Source organism: Perognathus longimembris, chromosome 23 (assembly GCF_023159225.1).
Source record: "Perognathus longimembris pacificus isolate PPM17 chromosome 23, ASM2315922v1, whole genome shotgun sequence".
NCBI classification, from domain to species: Eukaryota; Metazoa; Chordata; class Mammalia; order Rodentia; family Heteromyidae; genus Perognathus; species Perognathus longimembris.
Window position 1 is genome coordinate 11,969,764 of NC_063183.1, and position 16,201 is coordinate 11,985,964.

Here is a 16,201-nt window from a genome sequence, read left to right on the forward strand (position 1 = left end):
AGAATGACTGGGTGACTAATTTTCTACAAAGTCAGTTGAACACCAGTGGTTGCCTTTGTCTCTGGTTTTTATATTAGAATTCCATGAACTGTGCATTCCACTGAAGTTGCATGCTGGGCTGCTTTCTTTGATTTCTCTTTTGCCACTGATGACTACAAAGCCTTGTGTATTCATTTCCCTGCTCTTGAGACTTACTCTTGCTCTTCAGACCTCCACCATCAGTGAACTGAGGATGGATATAGGCCCATTAGTGAGGCTGGTGATACACTTACATCTCTAGCCTACTTCACTCCCCAAATTACTTCCTCCATCTTCCCCATATCCCAACCCTCCTGAGCCAATTCTGTCTCATCAGATTCATCATAAAGTTTCATAGTTCTCTGCCCTTGACTTTGCAGGTTTACAATAGGTCTTTTCCTTTCTTGCCTGCCCATTTGTTCTTTCTTTCCAACACAGCCCAAACATCTTCCACCTTATTTGCTGATTCTGTCCCTATAATCTCAATAGGACTGGCCATTACTTTCCTATGCTCTTGTAACTTAGTTAATGATATCTCTGTGTTTGTACTTAATACCCTTTATTGCAGGTATTTATGCCCCTCTCCCTATATGCATCTTGAAAACTATATGATTATTCTATGTTGTTTTCTTCTCAAAGTTCTTGGTATAGAGTATGATATGGTATGTAGTAGGTAGTCAAACATTTCTGTTGACAATAGGGTGGATGACTCTGTGTGTGTGTGTGTGTGTGTGTGTGTGTATGGATGGATGGATGGATGGATGAAAAGATGGTGTTAATGGATGTGGGGATATTCTGGTCAGTGTATGGATGGAATGATTGATCCAGAATCAATGGATGGGTGTCATTTTGGATGGTATTTTGTCAATATACTTGACCACCAAGTGTTAACTGGGTCCCTACAGGGTGCCTGGTAATGAAATAGGACCAGAACCAAAGAACAAAACCAAAATAGTTGATAGGAAAATAGCAGCAACCTAATTTAAGTCCCAGAGCCGGATGACACAGAGGAATTAGACCAGACTAGAGTCCAGCTTTCCTCTAACCCCCTAGCTCATGCCAATTTTTCAAAAAGAGCTGTGCGTGGCATGCCCCTTACATGATGAACCCATCTGGACCATACCCACTGAGCTCAGCCCGTGCCAGCCAGGAAGCCTCAAAGGGAAGGAGGAGCATGAGAAGCAGTTTGTTATCTAGACAGTGGGTTTTGTTTAAGTCATTAATAAAATATGTTGAAGCTAGGTGCTAGTGGCTCACACCTCTAATCCTAGCTACTCAGTAGGCTGAGATCTGAGGATTGTGGTTCAAAGCCAGCTAGGGCAAGAACATCTGTGAGACTCTTCTCTCCAATTAATCATCGGAAAACCAGAAGTGGAATTGTGGCTCAAAGTGGTAGAGCACTGGCCTTGAGCAAAAGAGCTCAGGGACAGAACCCGGGCCCCAAGTTCAAGCCCCATGACCGACAAAATAATAATTTAAAAAATTAAAAATAAGTTGAAGTTCCCTCCAACCATGGAGGAAATTTTCACATCTTGTACTTAAAACCTTTTGAACAACGTCCAGATGCTTTGACTTGTCACACAAGGACCCTTATCATCAGACATCAGAGCTTCTCCCAGGCCTACCTCACTGCACATATCATGACCATCAGCCTCACCATGCTGCTCGTTGAATGTATCATTACCTTCAGTCGGTTCTCCTTTGCCTCAGATGACTCCTCTGGTCAGAAGAACGCTTTTCTCCTCTCCCGCCCCTTCACTCTTCATCATTCCCCACCAGTGCTCCCCACGTTTCTCTAGGTTGAGTTAGGGCCTCTTCCTTTGTGTTTTCCTAACTTTTTTTTTTTTTTTTTTTGGCCAGTCCTGGGCCTTGGACTCAGGGCCTGAGCACTGTTCCTGGCTTCTTCCCGCTCAAGGCTCTAACTTCTCACACTTGCTCTCTACCGGTTCACAAACAGCATTCTAAGTGCTATTGTTGATGTGTCTGTGTCACTGAGGTGTAAGAACGTGGGCTGGAGAGCAGAGAAACACTGTGGGTTTTTTTTTTTTATTGTTATTTCTGTATCTACAGGAATCACAGGTAGGTCTGACAGATCACAGACCCACAATAAGTAGTTGTGGAGTGAAGAGAATACCTTTCTACCTAATGATCAGAGATATCCTAAATGCATCAAATAGAATAGTGATTACAGTTTGCCTCTCCTAGAATGGCTGGGTGGTAGTTGTTCTGTGGGATAAGGTAGTTGATTGCAAAGAATTTGGAGAAGAAAGGCTACTTAGAAGAAAATGGAAAATACCTGTAATCCTTCTGTGCAGACAAGCTCTGTTTTTTATCCTCTTTTCTGCTTGCTTCACATTATTGTAATGAGCATTTTCTCCATGTCATTAACTTGTCTTTATGAGCATAATTTTTAATGATCCGCATGGTCCACTGAGCAGATGCAAGATCAGTACTATTGCTGGAGTCCTGGTTCTCTTTGATGTGATGTGGTCAGCACTGGGGAGGGCCAGAGGACATGGACCCACAAGGCCAGTCTGTCCTTGTAGAATTCATGGTAGCTCCATGCTCCTCTTTCACCATTCCACTTCCTCAGCTGCCTTGGGGGCTAAGGGCCTACCCAGCAGGCCTTGAGCTGATCTGTCTCTATGGATAGTACTTGTCGTGGGTCTGTCCCAGTCTTGAATGCTTCCATCCTTCGCTGCTATATTTACTGGCTTTGCTAAGTGGCCACAGCCATGTTTTCTTGGATGCCTTTACCATCACACTCTGAGTCTACCCTGCCTGCACCATGGTGACTTTGTGCAGTGGTGAGGGCACAGGTGCCATAAAGCAGATGTTACCATCAGGGAAGTCCCCAGACCAGAAGCTAGCTGCAACCTAAGCTGGACACTAGGAGTCATTCTTGTGGGCCTGTCTTCGCCGAGAATCCAGCACAAAAGCCTGCTGCATAACCCCCCTTGGCCCAGTTTGCTTTCTCTGCCTCTTCTCCCGTTACCTGCTTTTCTTCTTCTTCTTTGGCCATAACCAGTGCCCAAGCCACCACTATCTTTCACCTTGATTGCAAGAATGATAGCACCCTATGAATGGCATCCCTGTATCCATTCTACCCTTCCTGTTCATGCTCTACAGAATCTTCAAGTGACATCATGGAACCAGGCTGTTACCTCCTTCATTAAAACCCTTCAGTGTCTTCACAAAGGCAGACTATAACATGGCTTTACGCGACTCCATTCAGCTTCTCAGCCTCACCTCCTGCATCAAGTCCTCTCTCTCTCTCTCTCTCTCTCTCTCTCTCTCTCTCTCTCATTTGGCCTCCCTGTACCTTTATCTATCTGTATCACCAAAGGCCCTCTCTGTGTACTGTTCCTTTTGTCTGCTTAATTTTTCCTTAATTAATGCTGACTCACCTGTCAGATGAAACTACACTTCTCAGCCTTACCTGTTACCTATTTCATTTTCAGGTTGCACACCCTTCTTTCTGTGGTAGCATGCATCATAGATCTGTAATTAACCAATTAATCACTGCCCTCTCCTTAGACTCTATACTTCACGAGAGCAGGGACACTGTCCACTTCCTTATCCAGCTGAGCCCTGATATATAGCAAATACTTAATAAATATTTGTTGAATGAATAATAAATAAAGGTAGGTAACATCTCTTTGCTGTTGAATGCTCTGTGGTTGACCAGAAAAATGTCCTGTGGTTTACCAGTAGTTTCCCTCAGGGAAGCATGTTAAAGCAGAATGGAAAATGCACTCAGATTCTTCTTGAAGAAGCCATAACTATGGCTCTGGCAGGTTGGAAGGGTTCCCTTCCCTGGGTTAGACAGTCAATTATGAATGTCTGCATGGGGTGGGGTGGGAAGGAGGGATTCTGAGAATCAATCCAACAGAGTGTGCCTGGTCAGGCAGCAAGTGCCTGCACAGTGCCCGTCCTGTGTAGATGGCAGCTCCATGGGATGAGAATGAGCAGATACTCTCTACATTTGCTCTGTCATCAGTGCCATCGGGATGGTGGATCATCTCACATGCGTGGACGCCTCTCTAATTCTTCCCTCAAATGCTGTCTTCCTCTCTCTTCCTCTGTCCAGATTTATGGTCAATGTGACGTGGGACGGCAAAGACTTGTCCTTCACCGAGGAAGGCTACCAGGTGCATCCCAGGCTGGTGGTGATTGTGCTGAACAAAGACCGAGAGTGGGAAAAGGTGAGCAGCCTTCTGCATGCCCAGTGCAGGGGAGGGAAGGGAAGCACGGGCAGAAAAGGAACCAAGATACTCAGCCCAGAGCACTTCCTATTGACCAGCTCCAGGCTCCATTCCCTAAGCCAAGCATGCCTTCAGAGCAAGGCACTCTGAACGTTGTAAGGGTCAGGGGAAAGGCTTTGTGGGGAGACCCTGTGATGGGGTGCTGCCATCTGTGTCCCTGTGTCCTGGTGGATTGGGAGAGCTTAAAGGCTGTCAGCGTTGGTCTGCGCCACTATGGTGGCTGGGGTTGCCTCTCCAGCAATGATCTCCGCAGTTTGCCCAGGCTTCCTGCATCTACACGGTTTCCATCCTTTGCCAAACAGCCATCCTCCTCGCATTCGCCTTCACTTAGGCTTCTGTTAAGTAAACTCACCTTACCTTTTTGTATGTGCGAAGGAGGCCCGAGAGAGCTGAGGAGGAGGAAGAGGCGGGTGTGGCCTGAGAGGTTCAGGCTAACGGGAATCAGGAGGAACAAAAATGCTCTACCAATGGAAGCACTGCCTTTGGGGGCGGCCATGGCATGTTCCTGGAAGGGAAAGGGTGAAAAAGAAGCGTAGGGGGGCTGGGGATATGGCCTAGTGGCAAGAGTGCCTGCCTCGGATACACGAGGCCCTAGGTTCGATTCCCCAGCACCACATATACAGAAAACGGCCAGAAGCGGCGCTGTGGCTCAAGTGGCAGAGTGCTAGCCTTGAGCGGGAAGAAGCCAGGGACGGTGCTCAGGCCCTGAGTCCAAGGCCCAGGACTGGCAAAAAAAAAAAGCGTAGGAAAACGTTCACCTCCTACAGTGACCGTGTGCATATTCCAGCAAGGACACGAGGGAAAGTCCCCAGAGCAGGCTGGGTTTCCAAATGTGTTTGGAAAGAATGAGGTGACACAAAACAAGTGCTCCAATACAGCAGCATTAAAACAGCAAAAAGGACACTCATAAAACATATTATCTCCATAGTTCCCAAACTGGGCCACACGTTCCTAAACAACCTTCATGTCAATGATGAAGTAAAGAATACATCAGAAAATATTAGAAAGGTACTGTTTACCTGTTATATGACTACAACCCCTGTGTATTTCACCTTTATAATAACAATAAAAAGTATGAAAAATACTTCTGACAGAGTGATAACAAAAAGACATCAGAATTTTGAAGAATAGGGTCATAGTTGGTGGCTCCTGTCTGTAATTCTAGCTACTCAGGAGCAAGAGATCAGGAGTATCACAGTTTAAGGCAAAAAAGCCTGAGAGACCTCATCTCAGCCAATGAAGCTGGGTATAGGCTGTGTACCAATGTCTCTCACCTTTATAACCTAGCTACTCCAGAGGCTGAGGACTGAATCAGCTCCAGCCCAAGAGAGACAAATCTTCTCTCCAGTTAACCAGCAGAAAGCTGGAAGTAGAAATGTGGTTGAAGTAGTAGAGTGCTAACTGTGAATGAGCGTGTGAGACCCAAGTTCAAGCTCCCAGTATTGGCACCAAAACAAAAACAAAAATAGTCATTGGTTAGTGATCACTTCGGTGATCCATCCAAGCACAGACTGAAAAGTCCATTTATTTATTTAACACACATTTCTTCAGTAGCTGTCATGTATTAGTGTATACTCGATATGTGCAGAATCTGTTTGTGAACAAGACCCAAAAGGAGGTGAGATGCAGTGTGGGTATGGAAAAGAAAGTAGGGCTCTCTTTTCTGTTTTGCCTCTAGTTAATGGCCCCTCATTTTTACTTTTATCTTCCCTCCGGTACACCCTGTAGCCCTCCTTTCTAAGTGGCCCACGACTCTGTGAATGTGCAGGGTTGTTTAGAATGCATTTGGGACTTTGAACATGCTGTTTTTCATTTATCCATATTGTGTTCTATCTGGTGGGTTTTTTTTGGGGGGGTAAGTGTGATTTGAACTCAGGGCCTTGTATTCACTCAGCTAGCTTGCTCAGCTGGTACTCCTACCACTTGGGTCACACATCTTGATTTTTGCTGGTTTATTTTGGTAATGGAGTCTTGTGATCTGGCTTTGAACTACAATCTTCTTGATCTCAGACTCCTGTGTAGCTAAGATTGTAGATATGAGCCACTTGTGCCCAGTTTCTCATCATTTTTATCCATCTTTCAAGATCTAATTTTTGTTACCTCTTAGACCATACAACTTAATTAACTAACTAGTTAGTTAATTAATTAATTAGTGTGTCAGTCCTAGGGCTTGAACTCAGGATCTGGGTGCTGTCCCTAACCCTTTTTGCTCAAGGCTAGCGTTCTACCACTTGAGCCACAGCTCTGCTTCTGTCTTTTTGGTAGTGAATTGGAGAAAAAAGTTTCATGGACTTTTCCTGTCTGGGCTGGCTTTGATCCACAGATCTCAGATCTTTTCTTAATTTTGTAGGATATGTATGGAACTTCTTTTTTTGCCATTTAAGAGAACAATTTATGAATACAATGCATCTTCAATATTTCACCCCCTTTCAACCCACCCCTTCTCTTATTTTTCTTACATTTGTGGTACATATAATGAATCCTTTGCCTGCCTTCTCCTCCCCTTCCCCTCTTTGTTTATCCCCTCTCTTTCCTCGGCCCCACTCCATTTCTTGCAAGCACCCATTTCCTGGTACTTATTTTGTTCAGCTTTGACTTGGTCTTTCCAAAGAATTATATTATTTGAGCCCTGCAGAGCTAGTACACTGCAGTGAATTCTGAGGATTCCTTTTGGAGCTGTCAAATCATTCTCCTCAGTTGGGTTTAGCGGGTCCTGGGTCAGTCGTGGCTCACGCCTGTGAATTTTCTGTGTTGCTTTTGCATCTGGCACACTTGCTAGGGAACTGGTTTGCAAGGGAATAGTAGTACAGGTGACAGCATGGGATGAAAGAAAACTGCTCTTGATGCATTTAGTGTCCAAAGTGACAAAAATGCCTTTCAATATTCAGTTTCCCTTCCTTCACCTTCCTGTTCAAATACAGCAATCTCCCCAAACACATGGCTTGGGAAGATGCTGCAGAGGGAGCTTAGAATGTACAAATAACTCCCCATCGCTGGCCTGTTCTCCAGGTCTCACAGGGGATGGGGGCCTCAGAAACAGCTCCTTGTGCTTCCCTCTCTAAGGAGGAGGAGGTAAACACCAGTCCTTTCATCCTTAATGTCCCCAGCGCCACAGGCAGGGTCGCCGGTCAGCAGGGGGCAGCACTGCAGATGCCTGGGAAGCAGCAGCGTGAAATGAGGGTGTCATAGAAAACATGAGAAGCCCCCAGAGGGGTGATTGCCTTTTGTCAGGCCTTTGTATGTGACTGGCATGGATAATTCTGAGTTCTCTACCCCTGGGCATCGCCCGTACAGGACTCAGAGCTCAACAGGCTTTTCTCTTGCAAATCCAGTGTCTGTGCTTTTGTCTCTCCTTTTTCCCCAGAGATTCTGTTCATCTTGCAGCCTGCTGGGCCCAGGACTTCCCAGACATGTTTGGAAATAACACCCTGGATGCAAGCCAATTAGCAGTTAGGCCAGTCTAATCAAGACCCTCACCAGCTCCAGGGGATCAGGGCTTCAGTCCAGAGAGGAGGAAGCGATTCCTCTTCTCAAGCAGCTCACAACCGAGCCAACCCTGCAATATCGTCAGCTGGCCTGAGATCCATCCTAAGATGCAGAGGACAGAAGTGACCTTGGCCTGGTCACCGGGGGATGGTCTCGGTCAGAACAGAGACCTTGGAGTGGGGCCTTGAGTGAGAAACTGGATTTCAGCATCCAAGCAGTTTCTTGTTAGCTGTGCCCTCTCCTCTACAGACACTTTGAGAATAATTCTGTTTACTCTTTCAGTGTCATAATCATTTTGAAATGAAAATATATTCATATTTAAGCACACACCAGAATGCCTATACAGATCAGGCTCTTAGATTATTAAATTAATCAAAAAGTTGTATATATTCACGATTATACTACAAGAGGTTTTGACGTAATGCATACATTGTAGAAAGGCTAAATCATGCTAATTAACACATCCCAGACTAGCTATAGGACAGATATATACTGAGAGAGCTATTTAAAGCAAGATGTTTAAAGCTTGTTTTGAAGTTTTGATTTCAGATATAAGTAGGACATAAAACATACACACTAAAGTAACACAAACATCTCATCCCATAGATTAAGATTTAATTAAAGGTAATAAGATGCTCTAGAGGTCAGAGGAGGCTCTCCAAATGCCTTCCTCAAGGAGCAGCCCCCTCCCCCTTTCTCCGATGGGTTTACAGTTCTTCATTCTCACCGTCCCATGTGCTTTCTCATGGCTGCCCTGGGTTTCAATCACCTTCTGCATGGAGATAGTGCCAGAGGCCACCCTACAGCCCAGCTCCATCTCCGAGTCTCTGGACTTGCAGATCGGGACACTTTCCCACGTGGAAAACCCACAGACACCCAGCCTTTTGGGATCCAAGGCCAAGCCCATTAGCTTCTGTCCTCAGACACACTTGTTTCTTCTGTGCCCCAGCATCAGAGCTTTGTCCCCACTTGTCACCTGCTCCTGCTCTGCTCCCCAGGGTGCCTGGCCCTTGAGCATTCTTCCCTCTCCTCCGGGGACACCTGCAACCCCACATTTGGGTAGGCCCTAGGGAAAGATCTGCTTTCCACAGGCCTGCGTGCAGGCGGGTAGGAGCGTCGGCAGCTTGAGCTGTCTTTGTTTGTGTGCGTGTTCATCTTGACTTAGATGCTGACCCTCCTCTGGACCAAGTCTGCTCCTTTCATCTCAGTGTCTCTGTCAGTGACGATGACTTCACCTGGCATTTGTCAAGAGTGAATCTGTATTGTCAAGTGCAATGCTGACAGTGTTTCATTGATGATCTCATTAGTCATTTGGAAAACCTTCCATGCAGTTGTGTTCTGACTCCTGCCTCCAGCCTGAACACTGAGGTCTCAGGCTGCTGCAGATCCCCCAGGTACGATGTGATAGGCACCAAGTGCAGTGTAAGTCTACCTTGCGCCCAAGGTACATCCCTCATTGGGGCATCACAGGGAGTAACAGGCAGAGGGACATTTTAGAAGGGAGATCGAGTGAGCTTTCTCCAACCCTCTGAGAATGGCACTACTCTCCTTTCTCTCTCTGGATGCTGGAGACCTGGCTAATTGGAACTTGGACTATGAATATTATTTATCTCATCTCGTATGTTTTGGGTTTTCTAGTCCACAGCACTTCCATCTTCCAGTTCCTTAAGGAAGGGGAGGTCCCCTGTCTTTTTTGCCCTGTGCAGAATCAAGTAGGTGCCAGTTAAGAAGTTCCTAGCACACATGCTAATAAAGGCTGATTGCTTTCTTGTCATCGTGATCCTGACTGTAACATCGGAACGTGTTATTGTATCTCATGAGGCCTACAGATACACAAGGGGCAGTGGTTTTCATCTTCAATTGGCCCATAATAATTGCACAGATGTAAGGAGTGTAGTGAGATATTTCAGTACATGTATATGTTGTCACAAATCAGGTCAAGTAATTGGCATAATCACCACCTATCACATTATCTTTTGTGTGTGTGTGTGTGTGTGTGTGTGTGTGTGTGTGTTGGGAACATCTCTAATTCTCTCTTGTGAGTATCTGGAAGCACAATTAATTGCTGTCAATATTAATTAACATGATGTGTTATAGGACATTAGAAGTGTTTCGTTCTATCCAGCTTCATCCTTGTACCTTGTAGCTCTCCTTTCTCTCCTCCCCCCGTCCCTTCTCAACCTCTCAGTAGCTTGATGTTTTTAGGGAGTGTTGCCGATCTGTTCTTTTCCAAATCATCATGTGTTTCACTGCCTTCCATAGTCATCTTTGTCTATCCTGACAGCATGTTTATTCCCTCATAGCCCGGTGAGTTGCAAGAACTCACGAGAACGTGCAGGGTTTTCGTGTACCTTGGCTTGGGTATGTGCGTATATGCACGTGTGTGTGACATCACTAGTCTACAACAAGGTTCTTTCTGCCAGAGGACTGGAGTGTTTGTGCAAATATTGTCCTTGGCTTCTGTACACACCTGAAGACTGTGTACAAGCAATTATGAAGGAGGATCTTAATTGTAAGGACACCAGTAAGTGACAATTGGTAGAACATGCTCACAGATTGCTAACATGGAAGCATCGTGTTTACACACGCTACAAGTAAACAGACACACATCAGGCCTGCTTTGCTTACAAGGACAGTAACCATAGGCAGGTAGAACTTGATATTCTAATTATAGCCAGTGCTGAAAGCCTTTCAAGTGCCATTTAGGTTTTCAGTTTTTCCTTTATGCTTCCATTTCTGGTATTCAATAGCAAGCATTCAATAAATATTCTCTGGATGGAGAATTAATGGATAGACTCCCTCAGGACATCCCAAATGAGGAACATGTCTCAAGGGCGTCATGTCTTATCCACCATCTGTCATAGAACCATCTTGAGAAGGATGGAAAGGCCTTATCCTTACCTCAAACCATTTCTGAATTTCAGTTTCCGTTGTTCATAAGGTTCTCTAAGGATTCTGATGCTTGTTAAAGATCTGAAACCACTGCTGTTGGGCACTGACTTACTATTCTTTATGACTCTAAAATGATTTCACCTAGATCATTCTGTTGTGAAGACACCTTGCTTCTTGGTCTTTGTGTCTTTTTTAAAAATAAATTTATTAGGGAAGTGGAGCTGTGGTTCAAAGTGGTAGAACTCTAGTCTTAAGCAAAAGAGCTCAGGGACAATACCCAGACCCTGAGTTCAAGTCCCACAACCAACTATATACATACATACATACATACATACATACATACATACATATATACATATTGATTAACTGTTGCTCTTACAAGATTAATAGCAGGAGAAAAGGAAAGAAGGCAATTGGAGTCATTTTTGATCCTAATAGGTCCAAATAAAACACTGTCTATGTATATAGTTCAGCACCTGTCACCTAGTTTGTCCCTAGTAAGGATCTGAACTCAGTCAGCAGCCTGAATGAGTTCAGGCATAGAGTCCTCAAGATTCTCCAGATAAGAAACAGCCTTCTGAGCAGAGGAGAGAGCTGAGCTCCTTTGGACTGCAAACCTGCATACCTGTCAGATCATAAATAGGTGTTGTTTCAAGTTATTAGCACCACCAAAGAAGACGGCTATGAAACATTTGAAGGAAAGTGAAGCAACTGAATTGTAGATGGCGGAACTTTATGCAATAATCTTTTGGGTTGAGGGTTGAAGGGTTTCAGTTGACAGAACAGGATAAAAATAAGAGGAATCATTAATAAAAATCAATCGTGGGAAACATTTGTTTAGCACTTACAATATGGCCGCAGGGTACCGGGCGTTCATCTAATTCTCACATAAGCACTGACTGAGATGCTAACATCCCCCTCTTTCATGAATGTAGGGAAATGGGCCCAGAGAAATTGAATAAGCTGTTCAGGTTAACAGAGCTAGTAAGTGGCAAAGCTTAAACATTGACCCCCAACAGCCTGTACTCAAAAAAAAAAAAAAAGAAATGATGTTTGAATATCGGATGGTGATTGATCACATATGAATCTTTGGGAAGTGTTTTTTTTTTTTTTAAAGGACTGTTTTAAAAGATGAAGATGTGAAGAAGAAATGGTACTCTGAAAGATACATGACAGAGGAATTAGTCAGGTTTTTAATTTTAGGTATGTGCCTGTGGTTAGGTAAGTCAAGATTTGGTAGTTCTAGAGGAAATGTGTCATGCCTGCAGGCGATATTGTTCATCTTTCCTCCTCTCTTCTTCCCTCTTTCTCTTCTCTTCTTCTCAATCCATATTTAAAGCAGAGTACCCTTTTGTAAAATGAATTTGGTCATATGACCAACCTTAGCAGAGTCTGTGTGGAATTTAATTTGTTTCCTTATATAATAATCATTAAGTTCCTCAAATGATGTGAGCCACAGAGAAGAAAGTTAAGCAATTACAAAAGATTTAAAATTATCATCTGACTTCCCTAGAGTCACATAGAGCGACTATTTTAAATAACCACACAGTACAATGTTAGGTCACAGTGAGGAAAATACAGTGGGCCTCTCGCAAATGTCTTCTCATTGTGTTTCTGTTTTACACTATTTGTCTTTCTTTCCGTGTTTCCTAGTTTTCTTCTTTCTTTCTTCTTCACTAAATAACCTAACTCCTGCAAGGCAACATTCTGCTAACAGTTTTCTAGACTTCAGAAGTTGAAATGAAAACATGCAATTCACAGAAGAGACATCTGTGTAATGAGATGAATGTTATTATTATGATAGGAATGTTAATAACAAAGATGGATGATGATGGCAATGTTGGTGATGATGGAGATGATGGTGATGGTAGTGATGGTGGTGATGGTTATAGTGATAATGGGGATATTGATGGTGATGGTGGTGATAGTGATGTTGCTGATTGATGCAATGATCTTGTCAGAAACAGCCACCACCATTAGTTGAGCTCCTGTATGTGCCAATGCATTATCTCACTTCAGTCTTTAAATGTTCTCCGAGTTTTCTCTTATTTAAAAGGGATATGATAATATAATACTTCTGTCATAAAGTTGTTAGGACAGTTAACCCATGAAATAGATCAAGTACGTAGAACACTTGATTATTTTGTGTCAGTCACACACAAGATAATTAATAAATGCCAGCTCCAACTGGAATTAATTTTATCCTCCTTTTATAGGAGGGAAGTTGGAAGCTATATGCATCAGATGACTTGCCCAAGGTCATTTTGGCGATGAAGGCAGACTTGGAGCTCATGCAGTATTAAGTCGACCCAGATTCACCCGTGAGGGCCTAGGGTGGGTGTGTCTCCCTGGACCCAACAGAAAAACCCCATTTGATGGGACAGCTCACTGTCGGGGGGGGGGGGGCAATTAAGTGGGCCACCAGCATCAATGTGAGACAAAAGCCGTACCCTTGATAGTTTGCCATTGCCATCAATTATGAAAATGAATGAATAGATTATTTAAATGATCTCAGATGAGTAAATTATTCAGAGAGCTTCTCAGTCAGAAGTATTTCTAGAAACTCCTGAATAGAAAGATGAAAACCATTTAGATTTTCTGACAGGGTCATCAACTCATCTGTGTGGTAGGAAAAAAAATCAAAGACCAGAGTGTCTGTGATGGGAATTATGGGTAGAGAAAGAGGGGGGGAAGGTAGAACCCAGGTTGGGGGCGGAGCTGAGTAGAGAAGAGGGAGAGAGAAAGAGAGAGAGTGCTTGAGAGCACTTTCTGTCACATTCACATATGCCTAAGACAATTGATCTACAGAACAAAAAAGTTAACTTTGTTTCCATGTTGCAAGGCTCAGTCAGTGGTAGTTTGGGTGGAAGAGTGTAGTGTAAGGCCAAATGCTCCCCTCAGGGCTGGGGAGTGGAATATTGTATTTTCACAAATATATTACTAAAATAAGTTTGAAAGTGAGTAGAGAAACAGCATTGACCCTAGTGACCTCCTGAAGACCTTGACACATGGACTTTCATGTTTATTATTATCCTTCAGTCACATGACAGCTCTGATTTTAGATTTCAGTAGTTCAGACTTGGAGATGTTCAGTGAGCTGTTAGCTTATCAATACTGACCTAGGACTCAAACTGAGTTTCCAGGTCTGGAACTCTTTCTGTTGTGCTGAAGTTTCTGGGATGAATGGCAGAACGTGTCACACATGTGCTTAATATTTGCCTCGGATAAGTGAAGGAGGGGCACGAAAAACACCCAGCCCTTTCATTTAACAGAACTCTTACTCATTAGGTTTAAGGGACTGCAAACCATGGCTGTTGATGTGATTGGATTGCTTGTGTACTTACCGCCCCATCCAAGCTAGCCAGAAACCACTCAACCATCAATGCTCCTGCCCGACATCACTCAAACATCCACACAGTCACCAACGCCCTTTCAAACCCACCCTCTCACCCACCACCTATTCACCACACATTTCCCCTGAATCCCTCCTCTTCTCCAGACCTGCGGCAGGCACTGGAACAGCAGAGACCAGCCATGGCGTCCTTGCCCTCAGCACTTTCCTACAGTCTAGTAACGAGACTTCCCACAGTCTCAAGAGATGAGGGGGCAAGAGCTCATTAATTGCAACAGAATGAGATGAATGCTAATTACAAGAGGGCACAGTGAGATGCCAGCTCCAACCCAAGTGCTGGAAGGAAATGAGAAAGGGCTTTCAAAAAGAGCTAACATCTGACCAGAGACCTGAAGAGTGAGGAGTGATCCAGAGGTGAAGGCTCCCATTCTGTTGACCCAATCACAAACCTGGAAGGAGATCCCTTGCTATTTTATCTTCATTTCCTGGCTCGCCTGCATAGCAAGGACTGGATTGTTTCCCTGTGTCCCCAACATCCACTAGGCCTCCAGGTTGGCTTATCTGTTCCAACTCTTGTATTCCCGGCATTGCTCCTGTGAGCTGCTGTGGTTTCTCCATTTGTCCACGGATGGGACAGACCAGAAGAACATTTGTCCCCAAGAACAAAACAGAATAGCAAGGTGTTCTGCCCCAGCAATCTGCTTCTGGCTGCAGGAGGCTCTGCCAGGCTGCTGTCTGTGCTTGCAGCTGGGGTTTCCTCATCTGGGCCTTTGGCAGCAGAAGACACCTTTTCCTCTACCCTGTTTTTCTTGGCTTCAGAACCTGGCTGGGACCAGCGAGGAAGAGATTGGATATTCCAGGGTTGATCTTTAAGCTGTTCGAGATGCATGTGCTCTGTAGATTCTGAAGACAGGGAAATTGGCTACCTCATATTGTAGATCATTTCCATATTTTATAAAACAACGGCAATGCAGATGATAATAATACCAATAATGGTGATAACGGTTGGTCAGAGATTTTTATTATTAATACGCTGATCCCCTTTTTAATATCTATTTAAGATAAATAGTGCCTGCCCTCCACACACCTTCAAACACACACTTTGTTACATGAGGAAACAGAGGCCCTAAGGTGCCTTGCCCGAGATGACAGAGCAAGCAAATGGAACATTCTAGAACCCAGCTCAGCTTTGTCATTTTGTTTCAGTGATGTTGTTGGTCCAATGGGGTTATTTTGCACCCTGGGAGTGAAGGTTGCCAGTGCTTTAATTACAAAAACCCATGTTGGGAGCTCCTGCTCGCTGCATGGTGGACTTGCTCCCATGTTTGTAAGGATTGTAACAGGTACAAGATTTCCCAGTGAACCATACATCCCTTCCTGAGCTCAGCTTAGCATCCCACTGAGCCATATGCAAATCAGCCCCCTTCATCAGTCTCTTGTATCCTGGTGCAAAGCCAGTCAGCATCCCCCTGCACATTTGAGGATGTAAATCAGTTCCTGCTCCTGCAGGAAACAATTCCTTCACTGCTTATTACTCCACCATATGGTCTGTTATCTACCCATTGTCTTCTGAAAACTGTTTCAAAACTCATCAGAATCTTATCTCTAGAGTTTGTCCAATCTGTATTTCTTCCATTTGAATTATAATTCTGCAAATTAGGGAGACTTGAGAGGACCAGGTGGATGTTTGTCCATGTGAAAACACGTATGAAGAGAAACCCAGAGTTGAGAAGAACGAACACACACACACACACACACACACACACACACACACACACACACACACACATACACACACACCCTGGAGAAGCCAATGGCCTCTCTCTTACATCATGTTTAGCTTGAACTTAAAACAATCTGAGCTAGAAAAATCCTGATTCTTGGTTATTGATTCTCACCATGCTGGCTGTTATGTGGGCCAGCAGATTATAGCTGATGGCATCTTTTTTTTTTCTTTCCATGATTAAAGTGTGTTTGAAAGAAATAGGACAGGCAGAGCTAAGGCAGGAAAGGAGGGCAGAGATCCATGTTGATGATCAGATTCTGACAAGCAGGCCTTAGATGGGAAAGAAGCTACCTTTAACAGGTGAGGACCTGAGCTTCAGAGAAAGTAAGAGACTTGTCGGAATTCCTCTGCAGCCACCATCTGTGTCGTACTTGCTGAAAGTGTCCAAATTGGTGACTTAAA

General features: G+C 44.2%; 1 protein-coding gene across 1 annotated transcript in view; it reads left to right on the forward strand.

Moving 5' to 3' along the window:
- Positions 1-16,201, forward strand: part of Grin2a (glutamate ionotropic receptor NMDA type subunit 2A) — a 279,877-nt gene that overhangs the window by 180,639 nt on the left and 83,037 nt on the right. The window contains exon 3 of the mRNA XM_048332404.1: positions 4,109-4,223. Within this exon, the coding sequence (XP_048188361.1) occupies positions 4,109-4,223 (115 nt within the window). The remainder of the gene's footprint in view (positions 1-4,108; positions 4,224-16,201) is intronic.